The following is a 12,541-nucleotide window of genomic DNA, read 5'->3' on the forward strand; positions in this document are numbered from 1 at the left end:
TGAATGAGTCGGTATCCACTCAGTGTCCAGCTAAACACCTACTGCGTCAAGCCCTGCTGGGTACTGAGAACCTGGCAGTGAACCACAGACTCTGGGCCTGTGTTCTAGAAGCAGTGGGGTGAGGAAACAAAAAAATTGCTGGTAAATGTGACAAAAACAAGAAGTAAGGAATGAGACTTTGGGAGAGTCATTTGGGGAGAGGCAGATGTAATACATGAATGGAGACACCAAGCAGGGCACCCCTGAGGGCAGCCCTGCAGGAAAAAAGGGAACAAGTTCTTGTGTAACAGGAGAGAGTGCCCCAGGGACCAAGGACCAGCCAGGCAGCCAGTGTGATGCGTGGAATGAGAAGGGCAGGAAAGGGAGACAACATGAACGGGGGACCCTGCGGGACCTCGTGAGCCACAGGAGGAATCTGGCCAAGTGCTGCTTTAACCCACCAGCAACCCCATGAGGTGGGGCTCATTTGGAGATGAGGAAATAAGCTCAGAAGCCAGTTAGCTGCCGAGGTCACCAGCTAGTCTGCAGAGGAACCAGCATCCCCCCACCCCAGTCCAGTCGCAGAGCCCTTCCTGCAGGCTGGGTATCACCCCTCTGCAAATAGCAGTTGAGGCTCACGGTGCTCAGTCAGGGGTGGCACCCGAGGTTTTTGGAGGTCATGGGCATCCTTGCTTTTTGACTGCTCCCCAGCAGTATTTAGTGTTTGCAGGGAGCTTAAGAGCAACTAGGCCCCATGGGCTGGGTCAACAAACCCCTGGGGTAGGGGGTTTTGTGAGTCTTGACCCTCTACTATTTGCTTCACATGCTTGAATTAGCTCACAGAATCCCCACTTGCCCCCCTGGAGCGTCTTTATCCTCCTGTAACCAGGAAGGAAATGCACAGATATCTTTAGCTTGAAATTGTGCTCTGTTAGATGCTCTGGGAAAGCTGTTTTCTAGCAAAATCTATCACTGGCATTAAATAGCGAGAAGGCTTAAGCTGTAGGGTGTTTTTTTATTACTTGATACCAGGCCCAATTGGTGCGCGCTCCCTTTGCTTCTGCTAAGCGCTGTGCAGACAGCTGTCCTGCTTGCCTGGTGCCAGCACTTTCATGTTTTTTCTTTGAGTCCTTATGTGTGTGTGGTAGCAGGGATTGAGCTCAGGGTGCTTAACCACTGAGCCACATCCCCAGCCCTTTTTTGTATTTTACTTAGAGACAGGGTCTTGCTAAATTGCTGAGCCTGGCTTTGAGCTCATAATCTTCCTGCCTTAGTTTTCTGAGCTGCTGGGATTAGAGGTGTGCACCTTTACACCTGGCTAGAGTCCCATCCTTCCCAAGCCTAGTCCCTTTGATTTGGAAGGACCTGGGAAAGGAGTCTTGAGCTGCTAGGGAAGTTTTCTCTCCCCGTGGTGGGGGCTGGCATAGAATGAAATGGACGAGGAACATAGAGAGTGCAGATACCAGACCCTTAATTGAGCCCAGGACCAGTTATACTTCAGCGTTCTCACTTCTGTTGCCTAGGCAGGCTGTGATGATTCTGCCACTCGGGTGTCAGAAGAGTGCAGAGGGAGAGAGCCGGTGGCCATTTCTATGAGGGATGTATGTAGGCTTGATGTGTAGAGAAAATCATTTTACAGATGAGAGGAAGTGAGGCTGGAAGAGATGTCCCTTGGGCCGAGTCGCTTGGCTGCCGGGTGGGGAACTGAGGACTTGGGACCTGGCTCAATCCTCTACTAACCACTGAACATATACAGTGTGAGGACCCTGCACCCCATGTCACCTGCCTGGTCCTTCCTGGTCTCCGACACCACCACCGTGTCCACCTCCCCGTACACATGACAGACTCGAGTTTGGCTGCAAGGGTGTCTTTAATTTCTCATGCTGCTGCCTGGTGAGAGGTGGCCAGGAAGGGGAGGGGGTCTCCAGCTCACTCCCCTTTCTGGATGCTGCTGCCTCCGTTTTCAGCACCAGGAATCTCCATGTCCTGCCCACAGATGCACTGGGCCACCAGCCTCTGGGGTCACAGTGGGGGGCAACTAGGGTGGGGCTCGAGAGGCAAGATAGGCAGCCAGCGTCACCAGCGCAGCTGCATATGTGCACAGGCCCAGTCCGATGGCGAGGACCCCCAGCAGGAAGGCGCGGCGGGAGGCAGCCCCTGCTCCCTGGACGTCCCCCTCGGCCCAAGCCTTGTTGGTCTGTAGAGGCAGTGGCCACTGTGACAAAGGTGTCCCTCATCCCTCTCTACTTCCCACAGCCCTTCCTCCACCCAGTAAACCATTCATTCATGCATTCCAATGCCTCCGAGCACCTACTGTGAATCAGGCACAGCTGGCCAATGGGAACACTGCGTGACTGATAAAAGTATGTTACTATATGCCTTGATTCTCACAGTGACCCCAAAGCAGGAATTATTCCCATTTTATAGAGAAAAACAAGGAGGCACAGGGAGTTCAGTGGCGTGCCCCAGAAGGTAGACTCAGGGGATCCTTCTCCCATCTCCCTGCTGCCTTCGGCCATGGCTCCTCTTGCTTACACCGTGTGAATGTTCCCTTAAGCCCAGTACCCTCCCTGTCCCACGCAGACTGACCTTCTGGGCCAGACAGAAGGAAGCGATGCCCAGGGGCCAGAAACAGCACAGCATGGAGAAGACTGCCAGGCCAAGGTGGTCAGCGGGCAGAAGGGGGGAGAGGGGGCTGCCCACATCCCAGTCTGAGTCGCTGTCACTGGATGATGTATCCTGTGGACAGGAGAGAGCCTTGGGTGGGCATCTCCACCCACCTTCCCTGCCCACTGCTCTGCCTTGAGGCACCACTGAAGACTCCTATAGTACCTCCCCAGAGGCATGAAAGTTGCTCACAGAGGTGGGCTCTGGGCTCCTCTGTCCTGGATCCCTTAGAGGAGAAGCTGTGGGTCCTGTTCAGAAAGAGCCCCACCTGCACATCATTTTCTAGAGATTGACAGGTCCAGTCATGGGTCATAAAACAGAATGCTACAGCCTCTGAGTTAAAAGTGCCTGAAGTGAAGACAGACATCAGGAACTTGCAAAAAGATGGGAAATTATAAAATGTTCCAGTGTCCTAAATAATTAGGAGACTGCCTGCTGAAAACTTCAATTTCTGGATGGAAAGTATATTATAGGAAGAATCTTAAAAATAACCAGGTGTGGTGGCACACACCTGTAATCTCAGCTCTTCAGGAAGTTGAGGCAGGAGGATCACAAGTTCAGAGTTAGCCTTAGTGAGGTCCCATCAATAAAAATCTGGGAATGTAGCTCGGTAGCAGAGCAGGTGTGGAGCATGCACAAGGCCTACACCATCACATCAAAAACTGAAGCAGCCGAGCGCTCACAAGATTTAAGGAATTAAGGACAAGACTTAATCAAGGTTAATTTGGTTACACAAACACAGGAGGCCCCTCTTGCCCTGCAGATAAATTTGCCACTCTCAGAAAATTCAAACCTTGAACAAATAAGATTACAAATGGTCTCTGCATCAGTGCATCCAGGCAGCTGAATACCACTCCATGTGCTTTCTGGAAGAAGATACCTTCTAGGCCTAAAAATAAGTTTTCCTAAACGGGGTGCAGTGGTGCACACCTGCAATCCCAGCAGCTGGGAAGTCTGAAGCAGGAGGATCGTGAATTCAAAACCAGGCTCCGCAACTTAGCAAGGCCCTGACTCAAAAAGAGCTGGGGATGTGGCTTCCACAACCAAAAAATAATAATACTTGTTCCTAAAAATGATTTTTCAAAGACAATGACAAGCATAGAGCCGCAGATAACAGAATGTGAACTAGCAAAATTGATAAGGTGCTCAAAATCTTCAGCTAAAGTGATGCTATATGTGGCAGGTGGCATTTTCCAAAAATGGTCACAACAAACTTCCATTCCATGTCTTCCCCCCAACCCAGTACTGGGGATTGAAGCCCAGGAGCGCACTACCATGAAAAAACTTGAGTCACACCCTGCCCCAGCCTATTTGTTTGTTTATTTTGAGGGGGGGGGGTCTAAGTTGCTTAGGCCTCACTAAATAACAGGCTGGCCTGGAACCTGCAATCCTCCTGCCTCAGCCTCCTGATTCACTGGATTACAGGTTTACACCACCATGCCCACCTCATCTGCTCTTCTTAAAGTGTGACTTCAGTATTCCTCCCATCAAGGAATGAGGTCTGGGTCCCCTCCACCATGAACCTAGGCAGGTTCACGACTTACTTGTCATCAAAAGAATGTGGTAAAGTAATGCTACACGACTTCCTCTGCTAAGTTAGATGGGAAAAGTTGGTCTGATGGCCCCAAAGCTGCCGGAGACAATGCACGGAATACCCCAAGACCACAGGAAGGGACAGGCCCCGGACAGCACCAGGTCTAGCTCCAGCCACTGGCTGCAAGTTCATGGAAGACCCCAAGGCAGAGCCTCCACCTGAGTCCTTCCCAGATTCCTGAGCCCAGCAACCATGAACAGATGAGGATTTATAGTGATATAAACATCTGTTTTACATTTTGAGTAATTTCTTAGATTAATTGGAAAACCATTAAAAAATAAAAGACAAGTTTGACAGTATGTACAGCAATGAGAAATAATAAAAAAGTAACATGAATTTGACAAAAGGGTCACACAGTCCAGAGGTATATGGGTTTTGAAGAGAGGCAGACAGAGTTGCACATGCCTGTAATCCCAGAGACTCGGGACTGAGGCAGGAGGAGCATAAATTTGAGGTCAGCCTCAGCCATACAGCAAGGCCCAAGCAGCTTAGTGAGACCCTGTCTCAAAAAAAATAAAAAGGGCTGGGGATGTGGCTCAGTTGTCAAGCACCCTTGGGTTCAATCCCCAGTTCCCTACCCCCACCCCCCAAAAAGAGAAGCAGCTAGAGCACAGAGGAGTCAGAAATCAGAAGGAAAACAAAAAGGCAAAGACCAGGGAAGAAAGAGGAGGGATGAATCTGGAACAAAACCAATAAAGAAACTAGAAGTGCACATGGTAGTGCACGCCTGTAATTCCAGCTACTTGGGAGGCCAAGACAGGAGGATTGCAGGTTGGAGGCCAACCTTGGCAATTTAGGGAGAGTCTGTCTCAAAAAATAAAAAGGACTGGATGTGTAGCTCAATGTTAGAGTGCTTGCCTAGAACCCTCGAGGCCCTAGGTTCAATCCCCAGTGCTGCCAAAAAAAAAAAAAAAAAAAGAATAAAATTGGGAGAGACAGAACAGGAAGAACACTAACTAGAAATCCCAGCAGCCCACCCACAGTTGGGAAGTGAGACTTCAGCCACTGGCCTGCCAAATATTGACTGCAGCTGGCTTCACCCCCAGCCCGGTCCCCTGGCCCTCACCAAGATCTGCTGCTCCTACCTCAAGGACAGGGGGCCCTGGCTCTCCTAGGCCTCCACTCACAGAGGGAAGAGGTGGTGGTGGGAACTGCCAACCTCTTAGGGACTCTGCAAAGGCTGTTTCTCTTGATGGGGGCACTAGCTCAGGTTTGACAGGCTCCCGGGCAGGGGGCTGACAGGCTGTGCCTGCCAGCAGAGGCTGTTGAAGATCCCGAAGACTAGGGCTGTCCATGGTTGGAGAAGTCTCTGGCAAAGGACTCCTGGGGGCAGAGGGAAGACAACACAAGTGGTAAAAAGACTTACATTCCGGGCTGTGGCTGAGGCTCGCTGGAAGAGCACTTGCCTAGCAAGTGTGAGGCACAGGTTCGAGCCTCAGCACCACATGTAAATAAATGAATAAAATAAAATAAAGTTCCATCAACAACTAAAAAGAAAGACTTACCTTCCTCCCCGCCTCCCAACCCTGGACTTTGTTGATACTCAGGCAGAGATGAATTACAGATCCATTTTACAGATCTGTAATTCAGGCGCAGAGAGCAAAAGAGGTTGGCCCAAGTTATAAAGAGAAGCCAGGGGTTTGGACATTCGATTCTGGGCTTCTTCTTCAGGCAAAACACATACCTGTTGCACACTTATTCCAAACCATGCCTGACTTGCCCATGAACTCTCCCCCATCCCCTAATTCAGGCTCACCTCTCCTCACCACCCACGCAGGCCCACACATCCTTCCTAAGTACACACACCCATCCCCCACCACCAGTGGCCCCTGACTTCACCCTAGCACCGTCCCCTCCTGCACATTCCCAGGACTGCACACTTCTGAGTTCCCAAGGCCCCAGCAACACAGCCCCATCCAAGCAATCCCACCCCTCCCCTGCAGGTGATCTGTCAAAGGATTCCTTGCGCAAACATCAGCTCCCCAAAACCCCTCCCAGGCTTGCAACCTTCTTACACATTTAGCCCAAGAGACTGCTTGCACACTCCTAATCCCCATAGCATCAGAAACCACACACGCACCTCCACACGCACAGGCTTCCCACACACGCACACCCACATTTTCCCTGCTCTCTTCTTTTGCACACCTGCCCTAAACATTCATGCCCCCCCCGCCCAACTCCACCCGCACCCAAGACCCAAAAAAACTCTCCATACACCTTCCAGTTCTCCAAACGGCTCCCGGTTTACCCCAGTCCTCCCTGGTACGCCTCGCCCCATAATTCCCCCAACCCCAGCTCACATGTATGTATCACACTCAACACAACCACAAAGAAGATTTCTTCTTGCCCTATGATCTCCCTGGGGGAGGCCCAAGCCTCCGCCTGCTCACTCCAAACCTCTATAAGCCGATGCCACATCTTTGCCTCCAGCTCTCCAACGCCAGGACCCTCGGGGAGGACGGTGCCCGCTCCCTCCCTCCCTCCCCGCCACAGTCAGAAGCCCCCACCTCCTGAGCCCCCCGCACCGACACATGCTCTGACCTGCTGCCTGCAAGGTGCGCTAACCCAGCGATGTTCGGACCCAGCCAGGGCTCCGGGTCTGCGCTCCGGGCTGGGCTGAGTCCCCAGCGCACCAGCCCCGCAGCGCGCGGGGGCGGGGCGGGGGCTCCAGGCTCCGCCCCTCCGCGGAGGCCGGGGGAGAGGGCCTTGAATGCTGATGTCAGCCACTGGCTGGTACCTGGGAAGGCAGGGGTGTAAGAAAGAGCAGCCCCTCCTCCCCTCACCCAAGCTCTAGCGCTGCAGGTAGGAGGAAGGGGCGCCCCGGATTCTCCAGGGCCTTCCTGGCTTGCCCCCCCCCACACCACCACAACCCCCGTTGCCCAATAATAACAAATAATGATACAGCTACAGTGCGTGCCCTAGGTGCCCACTAAGTGTCTTACATATGCACTTTCACAGTTATTCCTCAGAACACCCCAGAGAGGCACTATCGTTTATTGCCTTGCTTTACAGGGCAGGAAAGAGGCACAGAGATGTTAGGTAACTTGCCTAAGAGCACACAGCTAATTCATCAAGTGCAGATGATGCCCCAAGCCCTGTGTTCAGTGTTCGACATTACATCATCCCATTCATTCTCGCAGTAGCTGGGTTTTCATTCCTATTTCACAGATGAAGAAAGTGAGGCCCAGAGATGCCAAGGTAAACAACTGGTCCAGAAACAGCAGATCATAATGCAGGACTGAGTTCCTTGCTGATCCCAGAGGAGGGGAGGAAGCAGAGGCCGAAGGCAGCCAGAGGGGGAGCTTCCAGGGAAAGGAGGCCAAGAAGTGGGACCGAGGGTGGAGCACTGCGCTGCTTTTCAAGTGACGCAGGTGATGTTCATGAGTCAGAGTTTGGGTCCACACAGAGCTGGTTCTTTGCCAGGCTCTTCAGGGCACTTGTGGTGTGACCTGTGGACAATGACTTTACCTCTCTGAACCCCAATTTTTTCATTTGAAAATTAGGGAAATACTCCCTGCCTCTTAGACATAACATACATAAAGTGGTTAGATTAGGAGTGATAACAAATATCCAGTATTTACCCAAATCCTAAGTATGTCCTCTGAACATGTCTGATGTGCCATTAATGTTAGTATTTCCATCCTTCCCATCTGTCTGATTGGAGGGCTTTCCCCCACCTGCAAGCCTCCACCTCCTTCAGGGAGCCCACCCAGCTTGCACTGGCCTTCCATTTCCAGAAGCCCTTCATCTGGCCAGACAGAAGGATTCCCCAGCCTGATGTGGGGCCATCCGGAGTTCCCTCGCCCCAGAGCTCCGGGGCACCATGCCAAGAGTCCAGACGCTGGAGCTGGCACAGGCCCCAGTCCTGGGGAGAACAGATGGTGTCTGCTAGTGCACTTGGCTCAGCCAGAATTTCTGGCAGATGACAGAGACAGGGAGAGGGTGAGGGGGCAGAGTGTTTTACCCAGGAGGGATACCCCGTCACTATCTCCTTAACCTTGCTCCAGTTGTCTTCTGTGACAATGAAACACAGATCTCTTGTTTGTCTCTCTTCTGAATCCTCCCAGCAGCATCAGCTCTGCCAAGCCTGGGATTGGAGCGCTTTTGTTCACCGCTGTGCCTCGGGGCCTAAAGCAGTGCTTAGTACATATTTGTGGCATGAATTCCTAGCAGCCTCAGTTTTTCACCAAATTGCTGAGCTCTGTGGGTCCCCATCCTCCTTGGCATGAGTTCTCATCTTGCTAGAGTCCTCTGGCCATCATCAGCCTTGAACAGTCTTCCCAGCCCATCCCTTTTAGGGGCTGGGGGAGGCCCCAGCTTACAGTCTGTGATGGGTTTGATATGTTGAACGTGAGCTCCCAGCAAGGATACCCAAAGGAGGCCTTACTCCATCCAGTGAAAGTCGGAAGAGAAATAGGATGTTATTTAGTCTCAAAGAGTCCTCCTCCCACACTTACTCATGAGTCACAGGGAAAACTACAGTGTTATGGAGAAAACTAGCAGACATGCCCCAAACCAGATGGGTTAAATGGTTTGAATCGGGAATGTCTCCCAAAGGCTCACATGAGGAAGGAAGCCTTGATCCCCAAAGCAGCCATGTTCAGAGGTGAGGTTTTCGGGAAATGATTGGATCACGGGGCTCTGAACCCATCAGTGGATTAACAATTGAGGGCATTTGGGGAGGTGGTGGAAACTCTAGGAGGTGGAACCTAATTGAAGGAGTGGGTCTTTGCCTTCTGGCTTCCATGGGATAAAGCTTTCTTCCAGTTGTCCTTCTGTCCTTCTGCCATGATGCTGTATCTCACCTCAGGCCCAAAGCAATGGAGCTGCTGCCCATGGATGGAGACCTCTGAAACTATGAGCCAAAATAAATCTTCCCTACTTTTAAATTGCTTTTGTCAGGTATTTTGGTCACAGTGACAAAAAACTGACTAATACAAGGTGAAATTAGTTAACCTCACCAGCAAAAGGACAAATCATCATGTGCTACCTGCCATGCACTGAGGAGGACACAATGCTTCTGTGGTTTTCCTATTTAAAAAAAAAAAGAAAAGCATTACCAGGGATAGGAATATAGCTCAGTTGGCAGAGTGTTTGCCTCGCATGCACAAGGCCTTGGGTTCAATCCCCAGCACAAAAAAAAAAAAAAAAAAAAAAAAAAAAAAGAAAAGAAAAGAAAAAAGAAAAAAATGCATTATCCAAATTATTAAAAAATGAGACAAAGGCTGAGGATACAGCTCAGTTGGTAGAGTGCTTGCCTTGCATGCAGAAGACCCTGGGTTCAATCCCCAGCACCACCAAAAAGAAAAAAAGAAAAAAGTGAAGACCCTACTTGGGGGCTGGGTTGTGGCTCAGTGGTAGAGCGCTTGCCTAGCATGAGTGAGGCACTGGGTTCAATCCTTGGCATCACATAAAAATAAGCAAATAAAATAAAGGTATTATGTCCATTTACAACTAAAAAAAATTTAAATAAAAAAAGAATGAGGGTTGGGTGTTGAGGCTCACGCCTGTAATCCCAGCAGCTCAGGAGGCTGAGGCAGGAAAATGGCAAGTTCAAAGCCAGCCTCAGCAACTCAGTGAGACCCTGTCTCTAAATAAAATATAAAAAAGGGGTAGGGATGTGGCTCTTGATTAAGTGCACCTGAGTTCAATCCTTGGTACCAAAAGAAAAGAAAAGAATAAAGTCTGAGGATGTGGCTTGGTGGTAGTGATAGCCTAGCTTGCCCAAGGCCCTGGGTTCAATTCCCAGCATGGGAAAAAAAAAAAAAGACAAATAGTGTGTGTGTGTGTGTGTGTGTGTGTGTGTGTGTGTGTGTATAGAAAAGCAGGCAAAGCCTGAACATAAACTTCACAAAAAAGGAAATCCAAGGGAATAATGAACATATTTAAGTTGCTGACCATGGCTTTGAACCCGTGATCCTCCTGCCTCAGCCTCCCGAGTTGCTCAGATTTCAGGCGTACACCACCACATTTAAAACAAACAAACAAACAAACAAAAACCACTCAACTAATCCATTACCTTGGGGTTAGGAGAAAAAGGGGATGCTGGGGATGTGGCTCAGTGATAGAACAAAAACAAATAAACCAAACCTAATTCAACCAGTCATCTGGGAAATGCTAATTAAAATCACAATGTGATACCAGTACACAGCCACCAGAACTGCTAAAAGGAACACTAGAGTATGTGCAGGAGGGAACTTCCACCAGGAGTGCAAATTGGTTCAATTACCTGGACAACAGGTTGGTAGTGTCTGCTACAGGTGAACATAGCACATGACCCAGCAATGGACCCAGCTGGATAGGACATATATCTACCAAAGGACAAACTCCCACCAACAGGATGAAGTTGTGCCGTCTTCACACAAAAGAAATTGTAGATCAATGCAAATAAAAGACCTACAGCTGCTACAACCATGCAACGAATTTCACAAACAAAGCAGAGCAAAAGGCAGCAGGCATAAAAATAATACACATTGTATTACTTCATTTATATAGAATAGGAAACCAAGCAAAGTGATCCATGTAGGTGGAAATCCAGACAGTGGTTACCTGGGGGCATCAGGAAGAGGTATGAAGTAGGGGCTGGTCATGTTCTTATTTTGGATTGAGTTCTGGTGAGTCAGTAGCCTATTCAGTGCATTTTTTTTTTTTTTAGTATACATGGATACAATATCTTTATCTTGTTTGTTTATTTTTATGTGGTGCTGAGGATCCAACCCACTGCCTCACATGTGCAAGGCAAGCGCTCTGCCACTGAACCACAACCCAAGCCCCAAGTGCATAAAATTTAACCAAACTGCTCATTTATTATTTGTGCATTTTTCTGTACATTTATTATACTTCAAAAAATTATTTTTGAAAACCAGCGAGTTAGATCTTTATATGGGAACATGGATAATTTTCCAAAATATATGACTGAGTGGAAAAAGCAAGGTGTAAAACAATATGTACAGCTGCTATGGAAAACAGTATGGCAGTTCCTCAAAAAATTAAAAATAGAATGACCATATGGCTCAGCAATTCCACTTCTGGGGATGTACCCAAAAGAGGTGAAAGCAGGGTCTCATATATCTATGTTCATTATGCAAAATAGCCAAAAGGTAGAGGTAACCCACATGTCCATCAATGGATAAATAAAATATGGTCAATACCTATAGTGGAATATTATTTAGCCTTAAATAAGAAGGAAATTCTGACACATGCTAAAACATGGATTAACCTGGAGATATTATTACTAAATAAAATAATCTAGTCACAAAAGTACAAATAGGATTCCACTTATTTGAGGTACATAGAATAGTCAAATTCATAGAAGTAGAGAGTGTCAGGTCGGAGTCAGTGACTCAGGAACAAAGTAGCAAGCAGCCCCACAGACGCAAAAGGAACATCAATCAGGCACCAATGGAGCCACCTGTCAATCAGCAGGGTCTCCTGGCCAATCCTGGATCTCAGCCAGTTCCCCTGACCAACTCCACTGGGACAAGGGACTCTAAAAATCCCTTTTCCTGTCCCAAGCCCTTCCCTTCCTGCCCCATCAAATTCCAGTCCTGTCGAGCCCCATGGGGTTTCCCCTCAGCCCCTCCTCCTGTCCACTCTGTGGGTCTGATGGAGTTCCTCCCGGGAGTGAGTGTCAATAAAGCCTCATTCAGTGGCCTTTTTAAATCTGCCTCCTTTGGTTGCCGCCTGTTGCCTGACCTTACATCTGGTGCCGAGACCCGGGAGGCATTTTCGGGCCTCCCCCATACCTTACATCTGGGGTAGAGGTCCACCCTCCTCCAAGAAATTCCTAAGCTGCTCCTTAGTTCCCTCTCCCTTCATGCGGGCCGACAGGAGTGGGGTACATCCGTGGGGTCTATCCGTAAGTCACACGTGCCATAGACTCCTGCAGGGTCCGTTCAGGGCTCCAGGACCTGTGGCGATGTCCCAGTCCTCCTGTGAGCCACTCCCGATCCATTTGGGCCCCAGAGTGAGTTGCAGGGATGCCTCAATCCCCGCCCAACTCTTATCCATGCCTCTGGTGAGTGCCAGCAGAATTTGGGATGCCTTTTTCTGCTCCCACCCACCCCTGAGGGTGCCAGAAGGTCATGGGAAACACAGAGTCCTCTCCTTAGACCCCAAAGTCCTTTGGGTGTCTATATTCAAATTTTGCCAAGTTAGGGCAAGTTAGACCTACCCTGTAACCGCCTGCTCTTCTATTCCACTGGGGCTTGGCCCCAGTGGGGCTTAGACAATGGGTCACAATGGCCCCCAGAAGAAACTTTTGATTTTAAACCCTCACTAAATTGGGCAATTTCTGTCGCT

At 49.5% G+C, this 12,541-nt stretch overlaps 1 protein-coding gene across 1 annotated transcript; it reads right to left on the minus strand.

The window, feature by feature from the left end:
- Positions 1-2,017: 2,017 nt before the first annotated feature.
- On the minus strand, positions 2,018-5,564 carry Tmem91 (transmembrane protein 91). Its single transcript, XM_026381040.1, has 3 exons — positions 5,326-5,564; positions 2,569-2,718; positions 2,018-2,176 (listed from the first exon to the last, which is right to left on the minus strand). The coding sequence occupies exons 1-3, from the start codon at positions 5,533-5,535 to the stop codon at positions 2,018-2,020; spliced, it is 519 nt and encodes a 172-aa protein (XP_026236825.1). The 5' UTR covers positions 5,536-5,564.
- Positions 5,565-12,541: the final 6,977 nt, after the last annotated feature.

Source organism: Urocitellus parryii, chromosome 15 (assembly GCF_045843805.1).
Source record: "Urocitellus parryii isolate mUroPar1 chromosome 15, mUroPar1.hap1, whole genome shotgun sequence".
NCBI classification, from domain to species: domain Eukaryota; kingdom Metazoa; phylum Chordata; class Mammalia; order Rodentia; family Sciuridae; genus Urocitellus; species Urocitellus parryii.

Excerpts from the sequence above, each read along its gene's own strand:
- Tmem91 (XM_026381040.1), bottom strand. The coding sequence starts at position 5,535 with ATGGACAGCCCTAGTCTTCGGGATCTTCAACAGCCTCTGCTGGCAGGC. Across the intron at positions 2,719-5,325 it reads CAGGGCCCCCTGTCCTTGAG|GATACATCATCCAGTGACAG; the intron begins GTAGGAGCAGCA and ends TCCTGTCCACAG. Across the intron at positions 2,177-2,568 it reads CCTTCTGTCTGGCCCAGAAG|ACCAACAAGGCTTGGGCCGA; the intron begins GTCAGTCTGCGT and ends CTGCCTCTACAG.